The following is a 22406-nucleotide window of genomic DNA, read 5'->3' on the forward strand; positions in this document are numbered from 1 at the left end:
TACCTATCACTTCCATCCTAAATTTTTTCCTTTTATTTCACATACTTTATTTATTTTATTAGTTTTATTGTCTATCTATTTATCTATCTATTGCCAGACGCCTCAATCCCGTTTGGGGTGGCCACAAACAAATCGCCTCCAAGTCGCCCTGTCCCCCGCCATTTCACTGCCCTGCTCCCAACTCACTTGATTTTATTCGCGTTGGAAATGTGGACGGGGTGGAAGGTACATTGTTTTTGCTGTGTGTGTGTGTGTGTGTGTGTGTGTGTGTGTGTGTGTGTGTGTGTGAGAGAGAGAGAGATAGAGAGAGAGAGAGAGAGAGAGAGAGAGAGAGAGAGAGAGAGAGAATCCTTCGCTCTCATACTCTCTCCCCTTCTTCCTTGTACCTCCCCCCCCCTTCACATGTACAGATCGTCATGATGGTGGTAGTTGTGGTAGTAGTGATGGTGGTGGTTGTGGTAGTAGTGATGGTGGTGGTTGTGGTGGTGGTGGTGGTGGTAGGGATGGCAATGAGGAATTAAGTGGAGGTCTGGGGTGATAATTGTGGTAGTAATGAGTGGTAATTGTGGTAGTTGTGATGATTGTGGTGGTAGTTGGAGTGGTGGTGGTGGTGATAGTGGTAGAATTGATGATGATGATGATGATGATGGTAGTGGTTGTGAAGTTAGTGATGATGATGATGATTGTAGTTGTGGTGGTAGTTGTGATGATGATGGTGAAGGGAGCCCTCTCATGGTAGGGACAAATCTAGTATCCTCAGCTAACACCAAACGATATTATTAATGTAGGAGTGAGTCATAGGAGCCTGAGTGGTGGTAGTTGAGTAATTGTGTAGGTGTGATGTCCTTGGTAGCTATAGACGAGCTGGCTTCCTTCTCTCTCTCTCTCTCTCTCTCTCTCTCTCTCTCTCTCTCTCTCTCTCTCAGACACACACACACACACACACACACACACACACACACACACACACACACACACACACACACACACACACACACACAAAGAGATGGTGAATATTGCTGATTAATGTAGTTGGACCTTTATGTTGAGAGAGAGAGAGAGAGAGAGAGAATACTCCCTGAGGTAGGCAGGAGACGATTCTTTCTTATTTAGGCAAGGTACATGTTGGGGTAGGCAGAAAGGTATGTAGGTGTGAGGTAGGTAGGGTATATAGTGAGTCATCCAGGTGTGGGTAGGCAGGAACAGTGAGGAAGGTAAGATGGTGTGGTGAGGCAGGTACTTTTGGGAGGAAGGTAGGTAGTAGGTAGGTGTGGTTAGGCAGGACGTGAGGAAGGATATAGGAAGGCAGGATGGTTTGGTTAGGCAGGCATGAAGGCCTGTAGGTGTGGGATAGGTAGGGTACGTTGAGAGTGAGGTAGGTAGGCAGGTGTACCGTAGGGGTGGTAGGCATGAAGGGAGGCAGAGATCTTGAGGTATGGATGAGGAAACCAGGCAGGGTAAATTGTAAGGCAGGTAGGTGTGTGGTGAGGCAGGGAATGGGTAGTGTGGTGAGGCAGGGAATGGGTAGTGTGGTGGCGGAAGTTATCGTGGTGGAACTCCTTATATGCTGAGACAACCCCCCCCCTTCCCTGCCTCACCTCACTTCACCTCGCCTCTTACCTGCCCTGCCTACCCCAACCTGGCTCACCCCATTGCCGTACTCTTTCCTCACCCCCACTGCCTCACCCGCCCTTCTGCCTTACCCGCCCTTCCTATCTCTTCTACCTCACCAACCCGTCTCACCTCTTCTGCCTCACCCACCCTTCCTACCACTCTACCTCACCCCTTCTGCCTCACCGCCGTTCCAAACCTTCCCTTCCCACCCCTCCTGCCTCATCTACTCTAGCGAATGTGTTGACAACCGTAGCGTGACCAGGAAGGAGAGGGGGAGGAAATTGACAACGATTTTTTCATGTTTTAATCAGTTATGGGAAATAGTTAAAGAAGGATCCTGTGTAGCTATATCCTCCCGTTCCCCGTAGAGAGAGAGAGAGAGAGAGAGAGAGAGTAATCATTGTGGCGTCTGTACAACTCCTTGGGGTCGTGTATACAAACTTCTTGATATTAAGTTGCCTGTGATATCTTGTTTGTGTATTGTCTCGACTCGTTCAGCTACAGAGCCTCGTACAACTGAACTAGAGTGAGAAATACTTCAAATACAAACAGTCCAAGTCTATTGATAACCTTTGGCTGTCGTGGAGATTGGTTTATCGCGAAGACGGATTCAAGATCGTTTTTGAACACCGACCCTCAAGCCAGACGCACATGCGGGCCACGTGACCCAACTGCGATGCGGCTGCTCATTGACTGGGCCTCATTGTGACGTCACGGGGAGGCAGCCAGTGAGAGGGGAGATGTAGTGACGTCACGGGGAGGCAGCCAGTGAGAGGGGAGATGTAGTGACGTCATGGGGGCAGCCAGTGAGAGGCGAGGTGTGTGTCAGCCGCTCGTGGCGCCCCATGCGGCCCTCCAACCCACTACCACAACACCGATGCCATTTCTTGATCGCGACAACAATGGCAGATAGTTAGCATGTGGCGAAACCCAACCACAATTGTTTATAATGCAATATCTAGTATGAATATATGACGATAATGGCGGTATGAGGAGGGTGGGGAGTGGACTAGGGGCGTCCTATTACCCCTCCCTTCACCCCCCTTCCCTCTCCCCCTTCCCTCTCCCCCTCCCTTCTCTCCCCAGTACCATCCCATCCCCCCTACCATCCCCCCCTCCCATCCCCCCCCTCCCTTCTCACGCCCCTCGCTATCACCCCATTGCTCCCCCTCCCCTCCCCCTCACCCTCCCTCCCCCTCCTCCTCCCCTCCCCTCCCCCTTCCCTCCCCCTTCCCTCCCCCTCCCCTCCCCCACCCTCGCCACCTCTCACCTTGTCACGCTGAGAAACAAAGCATGTGGAGTGGTGCAAGTGTCAGTCTCAGGTTAACCACACTGTTATTTCACCACCACAGCCCCACCATTTTTTTTTTCTCATATATATTACAGTGATTTAGGTCGTACGTCAGCCAGTAGCACTTAACGTTTATAGAAATCTTATGGGAAGAAAGAAAAAGAAAGAAAAAGCAAGTGATGAGAAGGATAATGTTGTTAAGAGTCATTCACCTCCAAAGGATTGTAGGTGATTGATTTTCTGTAAGTTACTATAATTTTTAGTGACATATCTATTGATGGTGGATGTGAAAGCAATACATTTTTCACGTATTACAGTAACTTTTGTGGTCCATGGCACAGGGCATGTCATTGATAGTTCTCTTTCTCTTGTTCCTTTTATCTGACATAGGCTTCACCCATCTTAGAGTGGAAAAGAGGATAAGGATGATGACAGTTTGGGTTGGCAGGATCATGAAACTTAAAGGGAAAGTAAATTTGAAAATATATACCGTGGTCAGTGAAGTGGGCCAGAGGCTACATCCTTTCACTTCCTGTACCATTTAAACCATTTCTTGGCTCCATCTTACACTCCATACCTTTCACATGACATAGAGCTTCTGTAGGTCAGGGGGAAGAGCCAATTTGTAGACTGTGCAGGTACAAAAAGGGGTGCAACACTAGCCATGTGCAAATGGGACAGTTATACACCTATGTGGTTGTTCACTTTGAAGATACATCAGTTTTGTGTCCACGTCTAACTGTGCCTTTTTCTGTTTCAGGAACCAATATATCGACGGGAGAGGAGGTTGCCATCAAACTAGAATGCATCAAGACAAAACACCCACAGTTACACATAGAATCCAAATTTTACAAGGTTAGTTCATGTATTTGGTAATGTTGGGATGCATGAATTCTTTGGTGGCAGATTACCCATTTCTTTATTTTGTTCTGAGGAGAGAATTTCATTTAACTTGAAGACCAGCACAGCAAAGTTAATTCTCCAACCCTGAGGATGTATTATATTTTATTTTTGATGGCACCAAATAAACAACAGAACACCTAAGTAGTAAAGAGATTAAAAAAGAATATATCAAACCTCTTCTGTTATTCAAACCTCTTCTGTGTACAAAATCTCTCAAGCCACATATAATTGCCTGGACACAGCAAGAAAAAATTAAAAAGGAGTATGGTATTGAGCACAAAAGTAGAGCATCATCTCTGTGACCTGCTTATCATGTCATTGTACAGATTAATCGTTAACCAAGCCTTATGTAACTGGTATGTCTGTATCTTGTGGCTGATCCATTGTGATAGGGGGACAGGCTGGGTCTGACGGATACTCAAGATAAAGAATTCTGCTGTGCCCTGTGTAGCTGGATCTGTTTATCATGCCATACACCTATCTCCTGGCTGTGATGAATCCTATCCCCTCAGGCTTTAGGGGCTTCATACTAGTAACCTGTTATTTATATCTTCTTGTTACTTTCTCCAGTTTTGACCTCGTTTGAAGACTTAAGTGTAATCAGATTAGAGTAATAACTTAGGATACTCATTCCTGCTTCATAACTAAGGCTCATCAGATTCATTGCAAACACAACTTTGTATATTATTCAGTCTGTGGGAGTGGCCCAGTTCCGTTAGATGAACACAAGCCAACTACCAGTAAACCACTTGTGATGAAGGTGGTGATGGTGGTGGTAGAAGAGTGAAGTGGTAATCTCATGTTCTCGGGTTTCATCTCAACTGTTTTAGGGGACAGGTTTGAGAATACAAATCCCTGTAAAGTTACACTGCTTCACCATAAGGTGCTCCAACATAACTGTAACCCTCTACACTGTTGCCAGTCCACTATACAGTACTGTATTATATTTAACTTGGCAAAGATCCTTTAACTTGGCAAAGATCCTCAACCCCTTTCATCCTGGTTGATGGCTAAGGGTAGTCAGATGAGAGAAATTGTCCCACTAGGAGACACTCCCACCAGATAACTGTGGCTCATCAAATTCCATGCAACCACAGGTGTTAATGTATGTTGTGAGAGTGTCCTAGTTTTGTCTGATGAAAACTGATTAGCTGTAGTCTTGAATGTGGTCATAGGGTGTTGATGATAAAGACTGGGATAAAAGTTTGCTTACTATTTCACCTGTCTTGTTTCATACTCAGGGTGTGTTTCACTTTCCTCCCTGATGCAGTGTAAAAAAAGAATTTTCTAAGACCAAATTAACCTGTCAAGCATGTCTCAGTTTTGGATATTAGCCAGCAGGGGAAAGTGAATAGAAGACGTGAAATATTAGGCAAAATTTTGTTCTTAACTGTACAGCCTAAATGGATTTTTGTGGCACCATTTGTTGGCTTTTGTGAAAGTTAAAATGAATTGTAGAACAGTCAGAAAGATTACAGTAAAAAAGAACGTAATAATTAATGATATTTCCTCTGTTTTAACCACGTGTTCTACTGACCTGACCTGATATGAGAACAATAGATTAATTAGTCTAGATGTTGATCACACCATTGGTTGAATTTTCCTGGCCTTTTGTAACTAAATACATTGAGTTCAGTTTCAGCTTAAGCCCTTGAATCTGGGTAATATAATTTTTAGGTTATTTATGCTGCTATTTCTTAATTTTACTCACTTAGGGACTGATTTTTGTATTGAAGGGGTATATTAATGCTGTATCTTGCCCCTTCAGGTTGATAAGGCTACTATAATGTGCATATAATAGTTAGGAGATGGTACGAATTAAATAATAAAGACATCCCTGGCTGAGTGGGGTGAAGTAATAGACTTGAAAGACACATGACCAGTCTCTGACCTACCTGATATGAAGTTGGGTGCTGAAGAGGGATGCCTTCATGTGGTGTCACTGAAATGATAAAGTAATGGAGTTACCTGGTTATGGAAACGCACCTTAATCCCTCTCCTGTCCCATTAACGGATTGTGGACTGCAGAAGGCAACTTTGGTCTGCAGTCCACTGGGTTCACATTTAGATGATGATGATGATGATGGCAGTGACTGTGATGATGACTAGCTTTTATATATGTAACTCACAATAACCTCACCTCTTTCAGATGATGGCAGGCGGCATTGGCATTCCCGGCATCAAGTGGTGTGGGTCTGAGGGCGACTACAACGTGATGGTGATGGAGTTGCTCGGGCCTTCACTTGAGGACCTCTTCAACTTCTGCTCCAGAAAGTTCTCACTCAAGACAGTCCTTCTATTGGCAGATCAGCTTGTGAGTAATACCACACTTCCAACATGCACTGTAAACTTTGAAATCTGAAATGTTTGGGTTCAAAGACTTCAGAAAGTGGAAAATTTAGAATGTACAGTAAGACATGTTTGAAAATAATTAATTATTGCTTGATTGTTTTGTTTTGATAGAGTACTAATTATTGTTTTGTCTCCTAACAGATCACTAGGATAGAATACATCCACAGCAAGAATTTCATCCATCGAGACATCAAGCCTGACAACTTCCTCATGGGTCTGGGCAAGAAGGGCAACCTTGTGTATATCATCGACTTTGGCCTAGCGAAAAAGTACAGAGATTCTCGCACACATCAACACATACCATACCGGGAGAACAAAAACCTAACCGGCACAGCGCGATATGCCTCCGTCAACACTCATCTTGGTATTGGTAAGTCACATGGATTTTATTTTGTTGTGATAAACAGGGACAAAGTGCAGTGCCATAAATCACACAGTCAGTCAAATGACCCCTTGCTTCCTTTTAACCCTTTATAGGAATCTCTGTATTGAGGGTAGTCATAGTGCAATTGGTGTTTTCTATGGACTGGAAGCAAAACAGAGTACCAGAAGATCTAGTTACTTACCAACAGCTGCAGGAAATTGCGATGAGAAAGAAATTGTGTGTGAATAAAATTTCTAACAAAGAGTAGTATTAGTAGTAGTAGTAGTAGTTGTTGTTCCCTAGGCAGTCTGGCAGAGCAGCCCCGAGTCCCTTAGGAAGGCCATGACTGAGACCGGGCTTTCCCACAGAGCTCTCAAAAAGTGAATGTTGTGTTGTTGGTGTAGGTGATTGTGTGCAATGCAGTCTTCCATAATGTGCTTAATAGTATGGGGTGCTGTGTTGCATCCTGGACAGGCATCAGCACAGCACCCCATACTCATCGACACCATGGTAATATGTAACTGATCCATATAACCTGTATGTTTAGTGACTTGCTAATGTTTCCACAGAACAGAGTAGAAGAGACGACTTGGAGAGTCTAGGCTATGTGCTGATGTACTTCAACAGAGGCTCTCTTCCCTGGCAAGGCCTTAAAGCCGCCACAAAAAGGCAAAAATATGAGAGAATCAGCGAAAAAAAGATGCAGACGCCCATTGAGGAACTCTGCAAAGGTTTCCCAAGTAAGTACACTGTCTTGTCAGGTGTTTATATTCTTTCAGTGGTAGATGTCTAGTGTTTTATTTATTAAGACATTATTATGGCCTCAGGCTAATCTGAACTTGAACCTAGTTGACTGCAGGCTGAAGTTGCCTTTCTTTTGCAGTCCACTGCCCTCTTGGGGACAGGGAAGGATAGGACTTAATGTATGTAGAGGAATAAGGGATAAAATACACTTTATGTTTGAGTTAGGTGGGCTGGAACATTGTATTGTTGTTATGTTAACCAGTGAGTTTGTAACATAACCTGAACTGCTAGAGACATATGTAGAGGAATGAAGAGACTCATGTACAAGAATAAAGAACACAGTTCAGTGTATGTGTATTTAAGTGAGGTATGCGAGAATGAACCTGGTACTATAATGATTACTGTGTTCGCAGATGAGTTTGCCACGTACCTGAACTTCTGCCGGTCGCTGCGGTTTGAGGAGAAGCCGGACTACAGTTACCTGAGGCAGCTCTTCCGCCAGCTCTTCCATCGTCAGGGCTTCACCTATGATTATGTCTTTGACTGGAATATGCTCAAATTTGTGAGTCAGCCAAGTAGTTTATTTTCTGGATCTGTCCCTTCTCCATTTCTTCTCCTCCTTTTTAATTTACCATTTTTTTCTCCTCTGTTCCTCCTTCTCTTGTTTTTTTTTTTTTTTTTTTTTTTTTCTTCCACTTCTGCTTTCTCATCCTCTCCCCTCCTCTCCTCGTCTTTCTTTATATTGACTAAACTTCAAGGGCATTTTGTGTTCTCCTCCATAGTATATTTCTGCAGTAGTGTTATTTTAGAGGTATGAGTTGAGCCACATTCGTATAAGAGATAAGGAGAAGGACATCATCCACTCACACAGTGTAGTGGTATGTATGCTAAATGACTAACCAAATGGTGTCCTGGAACCTGGGAATCTATTTAGTGTGATGGGTGGTAATGGTAGAGCTTCATGTCCCCTGTAAGTCTGGGCAAAAGGGATTGAGTGGCAGGATTTGTGGTCCCTGACATCTGTTTTTACTCATATTTACTTGCTGACAAAACTACATCACTTCATTCCATCCTTGGTTGGGAAAAAGGCTGTGGATGATGAAGGATGTTAAGAACTGCGAGAATACTGACACTGTGCCTTGTTTTGTGCAGGGTGGTTCCCGGAATCATGAGAACGAAGTGGAGCGAAGAGACCGTCAGAGCCACAAACCCCAAGCCACCGGTGCCACGCCTCGGATACGACACGACACCACCGTCGGGGGCGTCCTGCCCTCCCCTACTGCGGGTGAGTGTCAGGCCGTCCTCCCCGTGCCCCTCCCCCTCACCCCACACCACACCCCCTCCACCCGTGCCCCAGACGTCAATAGGCCGCTGGCGGTCAAAACATCTTCATTGGTCCCACGCTCACGCCAGACTGCCAGTCGTGTTGGTTACCTTGATTAACTGTGGCTTAGAGTATAGCATACCTGCCCACCGCTATAATCACACTCATCTCAGCGGTCTCATGGGTCCCACATTCATCACAGCGGTCTCAAGAGTCCCTCACTCATCACAACGTTCTCATAGGTTCCAGTCATGTTGGATAGTGTAATTAACTACAGTATAGAGCAACCAGTCCTTGACATCCTACATCACAGCATCCTCTTTGCTTCTCAGGTGTTAGCTATCATGTACCTTAATTACTGACAGGCCAAGACCTTGCATACTCTCTGCACCGCCACACTGCAAATGACCACATATATCGGCTACCATTTTGAACTGTGGGACTGAAAAACCTGCCCAGAACATCTCTGTCGTCAGTATCATCATGAGCTCTTGAGTGTCATTAGATAATTTACACTAGAGGAAAGTTCTGGGTCATGCACTTGTCCACTATTTCAAGCCAGTAAATGTGAGGCAAGAGCAAATGAAACAGTTGCCAGACATGCATCTATTTGGGAAGTGTGTGAGAGGAATTATAGGAGGAAGAGGGTTAGGAGAGTTGGTTTCTGCTCCTCCTACCCCTCCCATCCCCACCCTTCTCACACACAACAACCATGTAGGCAAATGTCTGGCATCTGTTTCACCACCAGTTACCTCACATCTACTGGCTGGAAGTGGTAAGCAAGTGTATAATGCAGACCTTCCCTCAAGTGTAGCTTCAATTTTGCCACACTGAGGCCTTGCGTACCTGGTAGCATTAGTATAATATACCATTCCTCAGCTTGTCAGGACATTTGTGATGGTTAAATTGCCAGAGCAGCTGACTTGGCCATTAGTACCTTCCATTCTTGTAAAATCCCTTCTACCTTTTCAGCTCAAGCATGTCTTTTTATTTATTCTTGCTGTCAACAGAGATTTTTTTTGACTCAGTGACAGTTTGATTTGGAGGGGTTAGATGTAGCCATCATCATCCCCTTCATTGCAAGAGGTCAGTCATTAGCTGGAATAAAATGTGTGGAGGTAACAAGACTTAAGCTGTAAAGGTGTCCTTGAATTGGAAGGGTTAGTGATCATTATGGCCACAGCTGCTGGAGAATTTCACAAGCACTTCACTGAGAATTTCGCAAGCTCTACACTGGATCAGCCATTTTTTGACACATTTGTGCTCATCACCAGTAATCAGTAGTGGTGTTACCTTACTGTTTTTTTTTAACTAGTTCATCCCAAGGGGATCCTTTATGTTACACTGTATTGCTCTCTCCAAAGGATTTTATTCTGCTGAAGATAGATTTTTCCAAGCTGGAGGTGTTATAGTAGGGATAAACAAGGGACTGAATAGAGAGTCTGCTTGAGATCAAGCATTGTGGAGAGACGCCATTAGATGACTCAAGGCCGACGGAATGGAATAAAGGGTTGCTGATAGTCTTCGTTAACCTCTACACAGCAACTATTCAGCCTTCGATTGATTAATGTGGCAGTAGCAAGAATGAAATAAAAACATCCCCGGGCTGGAGGACTTTACCATACAGCACACAGCCGCTTGTTAGTTAGATTGTTTTCCCGTGATAAGGACAGCACAACACAGCACAGTTATTCAGGTCAGTAGACTAGTATGTTGTGTTGCCTAAAGTATCTAGGAGAACAGTACACATATCTGCTTGAAGCACTCAGTCTGGCCTCTTGTTAAGTCAGGTTGTGTTCCCATGATAATGACAGTGCAACACCGCACAAATATTCAGGGTGATAAACGTGTAGGGTGTGTTGTCTAAAGTACCTAGGAAAACAGTACACGTATCTAGTTACTCTTCAAGCTCTCTAATTTGCTCTTAGATTACATTCCATCGTGGTAGAAGGATAGGGGGTATTGTTTAAAGTATCTGGCTGAACAGTACACTCATGTAGTTACTCCCCAAGCTATCTCATTTGCTTTCAGACTCCATTCCATCACTCACCCTGCCGAGAATCATGCCATCACTCCCGCAGTCTTCCATCATTCTCTCTCTAATAATTCCATTCTGGTTCTTTCCATAAACATTCCCATCACGTAACCTCTTCAGTACCATGACACATTCTGGCTTATTCTTGCTGTTTCCTGGTGGATTTATTCAGCATAGGGGAGACTTATTGCCACAAGTGGGTTAATGAAGACGACCATACACAATATTAAACCTGCTCATTGCAAGTTTCTCGCCCTAAAAGCTCATGGTATCAGGAAGGATGAATCATAAAAATTGTCATGGTACTGGACTAATTATACTCATTTTACTCTAACTTGGTCTAAATTTGCCATCCCCCCATCTTGAATATCGTGTTGTAATGAGAGGTCAACACAAGAATAAGCTGCAAATCACAAAGAAGTGCAGTGGAAAGGATGTATAGCCATAGTATTGTATGATTCTGTCTCAGCTGTGTGGAATAAGCCACAAAGGGATGAACATGTGGGCCAAGTTAAAGTAGAAAGGGTATACTGTTTCTCTCAGTTGTGTTAGTACCCACCGCCTCCTCAGTAGCCGTAACTCTCTTGAATGTCCCAATGCAGAAAGTCCTCATTTTATGTGGTCTCTTTACCTGTTTATTATTCAGCATACAGAAGTACGATGTTTAAAGTTTCACTGTAACCTATAAAGCTGATTTGCCAGATTGATTTTACAGTACTAGTCCTATGATTAACCTCTTCAGTCCAGTGATTTTCTGTAGCCACCTTCACTCAGTTTATTCAGTTTAAGGAGAGACCTCTTACAGGTGAAGGGGAATGGAAACTGTCTAACTCCTCCTGTACTAAAAGTCTTGTAGGTTGAAGAAAATCATCTGAAGGCAGGGGAAGTAAAACCAAAAATGCATCATTGGACTGGTTAAAAGTTGGAATATTTTGAGACATCCCTTAGTTGCAAGAGATGTGTTCAGCAGCTGTTAAAGAGTAATTAGATGGTTTTGGCACTTGGCTTACCTTCCTATACATAGCAAACACCAGCTGCACCCTGGCCAGCCTCAGTGTGGGGATTCCGTAAGAGGACACATGACATTGTACAATTTGATTTGATCCCTAACATAGAATGAGGACCACCTGTGCCCCAGACTCCCTAAAGTACCTCCACAGATTTGCAGTCTTCATTTGCATTTTTCACTTAATTTATATGTAGTTTTGTATTAATAGTATATTGCTTCTCGTAGGTTTCTGTTCCTCATAATTACAAATGAAATACTGTGTTGTGTGCAATACTAAATAACATATCACTGGCACGAGGGCTAATGTTCAAGGGCCACTGTCTACATTTGGCTCCCAGTCTTTCATCTTTCAGTTCTCCTAAACTCAGTGATTGTAGCTCACTCAATCTGTGACAGTCACTCAAGTGTAATATACTGTCAGTGCCAGCCACTGCCACTCTTGGTAATAACAAGTACAGTACCACCAGCTTGGCATAGTTTTTCTTAATACAGTACTGTACAATGTTTCTCATGTCATGCATTATGGGCAATGTATTACATTACAATGATACATTGATAGCTATTGACTCCATTCAAGGAGTTAGGCTAAAGTAAAATTATCCTCATAATCTTTGTACATTGTGAAAGTTGTTTAAAAGGGTTTGGAAACCTGCCTTTGTATTGGGCTGGGGTTTGGCAAGCCTGCAATCCAGCACTTGTGCTGCAGCCAGCATTGAGATGGGAATGTGCCAGAGGTTTCCTTTTTCCTCTCGTTCATGTTGCAGACATTAAAGAGCTTTGCTCTGGAGAAACTAACCTTGTATCAGCTTTGGAGGCTGGATTAATATAGGTAATGATAATTGTTCTGTGTTTGATCTTTGGCTTCAAAAGTCTATTTATTTTTCAACAAAATTACTTAACAGTATATTTGATAAGAATTCTTAAGGTTATTGCTTAGCCTTGGGCTTTTAGTAAAGAAATACTGGATTAAATTATAGTTGGAGTGTTGATTTTTTCATCAATAACTACCTAAGATTCCCTGTCACCTGAATAAGAATTGAAGAATACTGTATAGTTTGTTTGGTGCAGGAAGTGTGATGCAGTGTGTATATAGTGCTGCAGAGTTGACAGTGCTTGGTATACAGTACTGATGTGGGTACAAGTGGCATGGCACTGATCAATGCCTAATATGGTTGTCACATATTGAACCCTATGTCTTTCTGTAGCTAGATGTTCTTACATTTTGCTTTCCCTTTTACAGGGAAACCACTTGTTATTTGAACCCCATGGAACCAATAGCCATTCAATACTCCAGGGAATCAGTTGATAGCAATTAACACCTCTAGGTTCATATAGTCTCAAGAAAGTTCCGCCTGGACTTCAGAAAGGCCGTCTTTCAGTTCAGAAACTTCTTTCAAGACCAATCCTTCATGTAAGCTGCACTGAATATTATGCACTCTGATAGCAACTTCACTTCTCCTCGTAAGCACCTTTGTATTTTACTGTTTTTAAAATACAACTGATGTAGCTCTTAATGGCAGGGTGAAGAATTTTAATATTTCTTATCCAAACAAGAGGAAAAAATTTTAGAACGCCTATTTTTTGTAAATATTTGTTGCCTTTTGTGTTGTACATAAGTAAACACCTTCATACTTCTGCTGTATTTTTTCATTTAGGTTAGGTTGCATCAGATGTCAGTCGTCCTCAAACTCATTTATACAGCAAACCGTGACCAAGTGCGGTTACCTCTATGTGGTGTGTGAGAGAGTGTGTGTGCGTGTGTGTGCGTGCCCTTGTGTACCTGGAGCCCATGTGCGTCGTGGCCTTGTACACCTCACATTCTTCCACCATACCCACTCTCCCAGCGAAAGTCAAACTGCCCATAAGTATGATTCTTGAACATATTTACAGTCCATTCCCTGTTGTAACTCACATTGTTTTTTGCTAGAACTAGAGACAAGGAAAGATTTGTCGCTCTTCTTTTCTTGTTCCTCCTGCAGAAAATGGATAAAACCTACCACAAATTTCCTTTTGTAGCTTTGTTTTTTGTAAGAGGAACAGGAGGCATGGGAAGACTCCACACTCTCCTGTCCTGGTCTCTTCCTGCAAGACCAAATCATGGTTATGTCAGGGATTGGATTGTAAGTTTGTTCGTGTATCTGAGCCCAAGTACACTCCTAAGCCATTGTTTCTATTCACCCTTTATCTCTGCCACTGGCTGGAGGAAAGTCATAAAAAGGGATGCACACCAAACAAAGTGTTAATGTTAGTTCAGAGGTTAACTAGTCCATTCCATATTATAACTACTCACCCAGGACTGACACCTTCCACTCCTGCCAATATTCCCCCTGTCTGACTTTTCACCTGTAAATCTAACACTAATTAGGAGTAGACAGATGAAGTTAGTGTGTGGGGATATGGAAGGTTGTGTCATGACTGAGTGTAATTCCAATTTGAGTGGATTTCAGATAACACAAGGAACAGGTCACAATGCCAGTGTTGCTTGTGTAGTCTAGAAAAGCTTCATACCATCAGTAACAGATTCATGGGACATAACTAGATAACATAAAGACAGGTTTACAGTGTGTCTTTTACGTAGGCAGTCCAGAAATGCTTCAAGCCATAAACAATAGATCTTTAGGAGTTAACTTGAAGTATAACTAGATTATGTGAAGACAGCCCCTGAATAACAAATACTGTCTTTTTTTGGTGTGAATCCCGCGCCATGACTTCCTCTCAGCCGGGGACGGGGTGGGGGATGAGCAGACACTGTGGCTTATTACTGTGTTGTATTGTCTGTGTGGTTTAGTGATAATGCTAGACACACATTCACACACTGCCAATTCTCATCAACTTTACAAGATTCTAGCACCTACTTCTTTCTGTTTTATGTTTGCATGTGGCACATAGATACTCTCGTTTGATATTCGTATAGTACAAACTACAATATGTCGATTTTACAAAGTTAACTAAAAATGTTGTCAGTTTTAAAGTACTTTAATGAAATTAGCAGTTTTTAAAAAGTCATTTGATTTTTAAATATTATAAATGATATAGACTGTACAAGAATGACCGCACTGTCGGACCCACTGTGGTAAATAAAATTGTTTGGCATAAGTTGTACCAAAATCCTGGAGAAGACACGACTGTCATTGTTAATAGTGAAGTCTTAACACTCTGCTTACAGAGATTTAATCTCAGCAGAACAAAATCATCTGGCATAAATGGGAATAGAGTACAAGCGTTATCCAACCATGAAAGGTTATTGGTGACAGTATTGAAACATAGCTCCTATGACTCACTAAGCTGAATAAAATGTTGTGGAATGATATACTGCCTTAAACTTGTCCCTACCATGAGAGAGGGTATAAATAATTTGAGAAGAGTTATCTTGAATGTAAAAAGATTAAAAGGTTTAGATAATAGAGACGAGAAAATTGAGGTGTAAGAAGCCATAGCATTCAGTAAGGAAGGACTGCAAGAAAATGTACAAACTCATTGAGAATATGATCACTGAAGCCTCATTCTCTTTGGCTTGGAGATTTTGTTGCACATCTTCCTTTGTGATGTATGTGGCGTATTCACCTAATTATTCTCTTGTGTGATATTTTACCTTTTATATACCCTTGTGGTTTGCCTGAGTGAACGTATTAGAGAGTATTACTGTGCCATATGCATACTAAACCTTATTTTGTTGTATGTTATTTATATCTTTTAAATAATGACACAAATTGCATAAATAACATACTGTCTATAGGCAGATGCCATAATCTCATAAGGGATGGCCATTTGTCTTTTTAAGTTAGCTGTTTTATGGGGAGGGGCACTAACCCTCAGCCAACCCACCTTTTGACACAGAGGAAAACAAATACATAATTTTCTCATTTACAAAAATAAACCAGTAAGGAACAGGTGGTGCAAAGCCTCGTAAGTTGATGGAAGTATGGGCCTTGGTCAGAACCCAGCTAATAAGAGTGAGTCTGGTTGGTTAGAGATGGAGGTGTGTGGGTCTGTCTGCGGTGAGACTGGAACTGGACATGTCCGATGCAAAATTGCCCGATTATGTAGGTATGACCTAAATTGGAAGAGCAGCACCCTATTTCCCTAAGTGACATTGTGGGTAAGCTGTTTCTCACTGCCAGTCCTCTGAAATAGGGGTTTCAGTAGGGAATTGGCTCAAGATTGCAGCATGCTGAGAGCTGCCATCATGCAAAGACCTACACAGTCTCTAAACGTAAGCTTAAATATACTGCAATCGTACGAGTACCTGACGGTGAGAAACCACTTGTCCTAGAATGTGAGCCAGTGAAATAGTGTGTACATCCAGGTTATATTCAGACTTGCATAATGGGACAGATTTGCACCAGAAATATCCAGTCCTGGCCTTGGTGTGGAGAGGGCCCTTACTCTGCCTATCAACACATTGTCTCCAGTTACTCGTTCCCAGTGCTTGCTCCTGACTTGTGCACGACTGTCAAGTAAGAAATGGATGGACTGTAGAGTGATAGGGCATTTGTACATGTACAACAATTGTTTTTACCATGATGTATGACAGTGGTATGAATAAATACATTTCAAGTAATGCTTTGTGCTATTATTTATAGGTGTTCCTTCACATAGTTCCTTGGCATTAGCCCTCCTGCCTAATATTTTTTCTGTCCATGGTTTTCTCTTATCATGCATGTTTTTACATTACTTAATTTCTGTGCACAGTAAGCTGTAGTGATAACACACTTTGCAGTATATATATTGCCACACAGGGAGACCAAGTATGCCTTGTCAGTGTTGCTGTGTGATGGAAGGTAAGTATATGGTGGCCTCCCCTTTCCTTACCCACTGATACACTAAGCCAGGCAACAGTAAGTAACATTAGGATGCTCACTCATACACAGCCTCCCCTTTTGCATTCTTAACCTCGTGCATCTGGTGACTTATTTGTGTAACATGTTTGAACAACTTTATAATTGTATTCAGCCAATTAATGACCTCTAGCATTGAAGGGGTTAAGGAAAGCTATATATACTCTAACATTGCCAGTTTGAATAAAATATGTACCTGAAGAAAGTAATCTGAGTAGTTAAGAAAGGAAAGGAAACAAACTTATTGTGAAGGTTAATATGAACTGTTCCACTTGAGAATGTAATATTATTCCTGCCTTCACCAGACACTTTTATGCAGCTTGAGATATTTTTCGTACCAAATGGGTAAGCTGTAGGTTTTATTAGTCCCTCTACTAAGAGAAATCATTTGTAAGTTGAAAATCACCTGGTGGTTGCAAGAGTACAGCAAATACGTCATTGAATTAAAATGGCTAATTATTTATGAAGGTTGGTGGTGGTGACCATCATCCACTCAGTGTAATGCTGCCTGCTTCCTCCTTCATCTTTATCATTCTTTTACTGTACCTGCCCTCCTTTCTTGCTATTTCTTTCATCTTTCCTGTCCCTTTTTAATACTCTTCTTTCCTTTTTAGGTGACTTTACATTGAGTAACAAGGCTAATGGTTTCCTGTAAGCCAGGAAACCATTTACAGTGCTGGGTGGTAACCGTATTACCAACCCATGTTTATTTTCCCTATGTGTCAGCAAGTGGGTTGGCGAAGGGTTAGTGTCCCTTCCCATAAAACGTCCAACTAAAGACAAATGGCCACCCCTTACGGGACTTTGGCATCTGGCTATAGATAGATAGATATTATTATTATTATGATTATTATTATTATTGTTATTATTATTATTTCTTACTGTTTTATATTGTGTGTGTACTGTACAACATCATGTTTAAATACTGTATTTAGAAGGGTTGTATGAGTACACGGGTTGTTTTCCATAACATTTTGTGTGGAATTGAGCAAGATGCGGATATATGGCCACACTAGCACACTGGCAGTGCTGAGGGAATTTTTCTTTTACGTACAAGAAAGAAACCATAAACTGGAAACCTGGAAAAAAGTTCCCTCTCTAGGAAAATATTGACAAGAGAGTCATAATGATGTGTTTATTTCAGAATGCCTGGACAGCTGCATTTAAATGACTGGAGGTCATAGGCAGAGGGATATACAACTGGATAAGTGACAGTTTAGACAGGGCTGGAGTGTGGGAAGGACCAAGTGAAAAACTGTACTGAGTGAATTGGCCAGGGGAAGAACAAGAATATGAATTAGGAGAAGGCTGGAAGAAGTTTGGTGCTGTCAGTTTATGTGGTGGCAAGGCAAGACATCGCAGTGAATACTTACATACCCATACATCAGGGATTATTATTATTAATTGTAGTGAACTGAATATTTGTGTAGTTGAAGGGTCTAGGAGGAGAATTTGAGTATACTATGTTTTTGTGGCCCCGGACTTATTTCAATATGAACTGGTAAACTGCTTGCCAAAGTTACCCTCCTGCACTCGCTCTCCTCCTTTTCGTGAACGTGTGGTTTCATTGTAATCGTGTAATTATAAACAGATTGTCATTGAAGTGTATGTGAAATGGCTTGGGAAGGTAGGTGGATGAATAACTGTAAGTGAAAGTAATGAGGAGTGGAGGTTGACCTGGTTGGATATTCACAGTGAGCGTCCCTGGGTTGCTTTGGCCACGGGTAATAAAAATACTCTTGACTTATCAGTGTTTCATCAGTCAGAGGCCAAGTATAGTGCATTTCGGTGTAGCTACAATTTTTTATCAGGGCAGACTGAGTAACCTGTCCTCAAGCCCTGTGTCTCTGATTGGACACCAGTGCATTGGGTGCTGGATGAAATATGTGTATAGATACCTGTATATTGTGTTGATTAGTAACGGCTGTCCACGTACTGGAAAATATTCATTACCCATGTGATGTGATACAATATGACACAGGGACCAAGGATTTTGAACTACTACCAGTACCAAATGAACACAGTTTCACAAATCATTTCAGAGATCATTGCACCCAGGGGTAATGAATATTTTTTTGTTGGGTGTACAGTAACAGGGTTATCATATCTGAGATGAAACTTCGCAGCACAAGTGAAATCTTACATTGACTCTAGGTAAAGCATAATGTTGGTCAGTGTGGTGAAAACAGATTTAATTAATGACCATATTTGCTTCCTGAGGCTGCTCTGAGAGAGGGAAGGCCCATTTGGTTGAAATAAAACACATGCTACATGGTTTAGGTGATTCATGATAAGTGAATTGGGTAAAGGAGCAGCTACTTTGTGTATCGCACTCCCCCAAGAAATGTGTAACTTAAATCCAGTACACATTAGGGAAGCTGTAAGACTAGTTTGCCTTTGATCCAGTCCAGACTAGAGGAAATATAGAGAAACATCTTAAAAAGCCATGACTACTTACTGCCGTCTGCCAAGGTGAGAGGAGGTTGTGTTGTGTAATATCAGTGTGGGTGTAGGTTGGCCTTATACCCTTAATTACTGCAGACTGTGATAATCTAGGCCTGGATTCCAACACCCTGAATACAGCATCATAATACATATCAGCTGTTACCAATTTTACCTTCTGCTTTCCATTCTGTTACTTCATTGACCCTTTCCACCTTCTCTCCTTCCTTCCCTCCATCCCCACATATATCTCCCTCCATCCCTCCCCTCCTTCCCTTCATTCTTCCATACCTTCCCTCCATCTCCTTCTCTCTGAAGGAAGTGGTGTGTTTTTGTATTTTTCATAAGTTCTTCATTGTGACGGGTATTATTCGTTGACCAAATTGCATGGCAGTTGCAAGCATAAAAGGACATTGCTTTGAAGGCATAAGATACGGTGTGGTGCTGGTACTTTGTTGTTTAGGTAAGTGCCGTGCAACAATAGTAGGCTGTGATTATACGCAGAGTGGTGGTGTTAGTGTAGTTTGAAGGTGTGGCACAGGTCCAGTAAATCAAAAGGGAAAGGGCTCTCAGCTTGGTGTCCAGGGCTGGATACATAAAACGTGAAGAGTGTGGTGGAATGGAGAACTTGTGGTCCTCTGTATGGATGTGGTGAAAAAAGTAATTGTGGTGGTGAAGGACGGTGGTGTATAACTGTGGTAAAGTGTGGTGGTGTGGTACAGGTGTGGCGCGGTTAAGGTCGGGCAGCGAGAGTGAGCAGCGGGTGAGCATGAGAGTCCATCGCTCCGCCACCACCAACATGCAGACACCGGAGCTCTCTCGGCCAGACAGAGGCATCGAAAACTGGGCAAACAAGTACGTGGTTTTCTGTGCACTGGAAACTTTAGTCTGTTTGAAATTAGACTTACATTTGGGCCTGTATGCTTGTCAAATAAGGAGGCTTCCCAACACCTCTTCCTTACCAGTGGTTGCTTTGGTAGATTAATAGTCTAATGTTTATTATTTATGCAATTTGTGTCTATATTAGAAAGATGTAAATATCTTGCATAGTTGGAAGTTGTATGCCAAATGTATCACTACAAAAGAGGGGCAAGAATTCCTCCTTAATCAGCCAAAATACAACCCTTGACCACACCTCACATCCCTCCACACCTTCCTATTCACCCTTACCATAACCTCATTCTTATACGCTGTTTTGAATTTAAGTTACAAATGTTGGAGTTAGAGTGAGGGAGTAGGGCAGGTGTGGAAGGGTGCAAGTTGTAGCAGAGTGCAATTTAAATTTCGAGGGTTTGGTGGTTAGGGGAAAAGCTTCTTTGTTATCCTTGTCATAGTCTGGTTGTTTTGTCATTTATGGAGCTGCCTAGTATGGGCCAAATGGCATATTGCAGTTATCCTCTCATTTTATGTACTTATAATCAAGTACCATGACCAGCTGATTACAACATGTCCTGGAAACTGTTGAGATCCCTATGAACTTGCCATAGTATGAATGATGAGCACAGAGCTGTGTGAAGTATTTCCCATTAGTCAGCTTGGTAATAATGTAAGAGGTGTCGTAAATGCATTGACTTACTGTGTTTAATATGATTTTTGTGTTTCAGTGTAAACTCTCCGGTGTCGGGTGGTGTCATACGGCGCGGGTCTGGCGGTAAGGAAGGAACTTACCGGTGTGTGGCCAAGAAGTGAGGTGCCGCGTAAATAATGCTGTAGTGGCATAAATGTGTCATGACCATGCAGTGTTCCTTGTGATATGGCCACAGTGCTCAGTGTTACCCAGCCTGCGCAACCTCACTCAAGTTGTTCGATTGTACTGTGCAGTGTGCAGTGATGGACAAGAGTTTGCCTTGTGTTTCACTTCTTCTACTCATTTAACTCTTGTGGCTAGCACTCCTAAACTGAGGGAAACTTCGTATATGTCTCTGACATGCCCTAATCTTGATGTAGATGCAGTGGAATACAGTCCAGTAGTGAGGCTTGTTATGTTTCTCTCTTCATCAGTCAGACATGATGCGTCAGGGAGGACAGCAACACAGATGCCCAAGTGCAAAGTAGGTGCAGTGGAATAGGAGGCAAACTTTTGTGTGTGACTGTAGATGGAGGTCCATCTAACAGGCAGTGCATCTGCCAATGCTAAACTTGTTGGCCAGAGAAGCTCAAGTAATGTCTAGGTGTGTCAAGAGATGTGTGACCTCACTTTAAAAGCAATGGCCTTAAGATACTATTTTTACAGTGTGAAATAAAAATGACTTTTTATGAGAACTCTGACAAACAACACAGTGAACTTTCTTGTGACAGATACAGTACTTTTGTAACTGATGAGGCCTAGAGTAGTGAAATATGTGTGAGGTTGAGTGGTGTGTACATGAGGCAGTGTGTGTGTGTGTGTGTGTGTGTGTGCATGTGAGTAAATGTGTACATGTGTGCCATAATTTCTGTTCACCTGTTAATCCTACCCATGGCTGGAGGGAAGTTTTATTCAGGGCGTCACACTAAACATTTCATCTCTCAATCCCCCCAATGGAAGGATGGCAGACTGCAGAGGGATAATTTCAACCTGCAGTCGTAGGGGTTCACATTCACATGAGCCTGGGCTTGCAGCTGCTGCTACTGCTAAGCTAAACGGTCCTGAAGAGGGATGCATTCTTGTGGTGACAGTGATGCAGCTTGATGGCTCTGCTGCCTGGTTTGCCTTTCTTTCCCCCTAAAGGAGGATAGCGTACCGCAGGAGGAGGGCAACTTTGATGAAACATGATTGACTACCGCTACTACACTTCATAAAGATATGTTTTCCGTTGTCAAGGTGGGAGTTCAGTGATTTGTTTACAATACACAGTTCACAGTGATGCTGTTACTAGTGTGATCCAGAAAAGCCCAGAATTATCAGTAACAAGTTTGTATAGTGTTAGGTTGGTTGTTACGTCCCTCCAGGAAGGGTAGAGTATAGGGTGAACAGAACCTATGTCTCATAAGGGTATTGTCACAATAAAAGGTTCATGTACACTTCCCTGCTGGCTGTTTGAAGTTTATGAAGTACTTTTATGTGATAGTGGTCTGAGGCACACTGCAAGAGTATGAGGAGAAAGAATACTCTCACATTCAGGGAGGAATGAGAAATGTGGAAAGAAGTACCCAGGTCCGACAAAGGATTGTAGTGATAACAGCATGAAGCACACAACAAAAGGGTACGACATGGAAGGATACTCTCGGATGGTGTTGTGGGGATAAAGGAGAAGTATGGAAGGCAGGACAGTGCTGGCAGGGAAGGCAAACTTTTACTGGTGATAGTACGTGTGTGTATGTGTGTGTGTGTGTGGAGAGTTTAGTAGTGGTGCGCCCTTCACCTAATACATATATGACCTTGTATAGTTTATCGGTACTGTTGATCTCATTGCTTGCAGGGGAGTGACAGGGGCATCATGCTGGGTGGAGGAAGGTCTGGTTGCACGGAGATTTTTTTTCATTTTTGTTTATAATTGTTGTTTAGAGT

At 42.5% G+C, this 22406-nt stretch overlaps 1 protein-coding gene across 6 annotated transcripts in view; it reads left to right on the forward strand.

Annotated features, from left to right (window-relative positions):
• The window catches only part of dco (discs overgrown casein kinase 1), a 46148-nt gene extending 24472 nt beyond the window's left edge, over nucleotides 1-21676 (forward strand). For 3 of the 6 annotated variants that reach the window (XM_080269455.1, XM_080269457.1, XM_080269456.1), the window contains 8 exons: nucleotides 3666-3760; nucleotides 5958-6122; nucleotides 6302-6530; nucleotides 7094-7264; nucleotides 7682-7830; nucleotides 8421-8553; nucleotides 19639-19771; nucleotides 20521-21676. In XM_080269455.1, coding sequence (XP_080125581.1) covers nucleotides 3666-3760; nucleotides 5958-6122; nucleotides 6302-6530; nucleotides 7094-7264; nucleotides 7682-7830; nucleotides 8421-8553; nucleotides 19639-19771; nucleotides 20521-20605 — 1160 coding nt within the window. In that variant the 3' untranslated portion in view covers nucleotides 20606-21676. Of the gene's footprint in view, nucleotides 1-3665; nucleotides 3761-5957; nucleotides 6123-6301; nucleotides 6531-7093; nucleotides 7265-7681; nucleotides 7831-8420; nucleotides 8554-12876; nucleotides 16189-17618; nucleotides 18391-19638; nucleotides 19772-20520 lie in introns of those variants that run through there. The other 3 variants (XM_080269458.1, XM_080269459.1, XM_080269460.1) reach the window with 3 other exon arrangements.
• Nucleotides 21677-22406: the final 730 nt, after the last annotated feature.

The sequence above is a fragment of the Coenobita brevimanus genome, chromosome 33 (assembly GCF_032717465.1).
Source record: "Coenobita brevimanus isolate Jiangsu-jjx chromosome 33, ASM3271746v2, whole genome shotgun sequence".
In the NCBI taxonomy this organism is placed as follows: domain Eukaryota; kingdom Metazoa; phylum Arthropoda; class Malacostraca; order Decapoda; family Coenobitidae; genus Coenobita; species Coenobita brevimanus.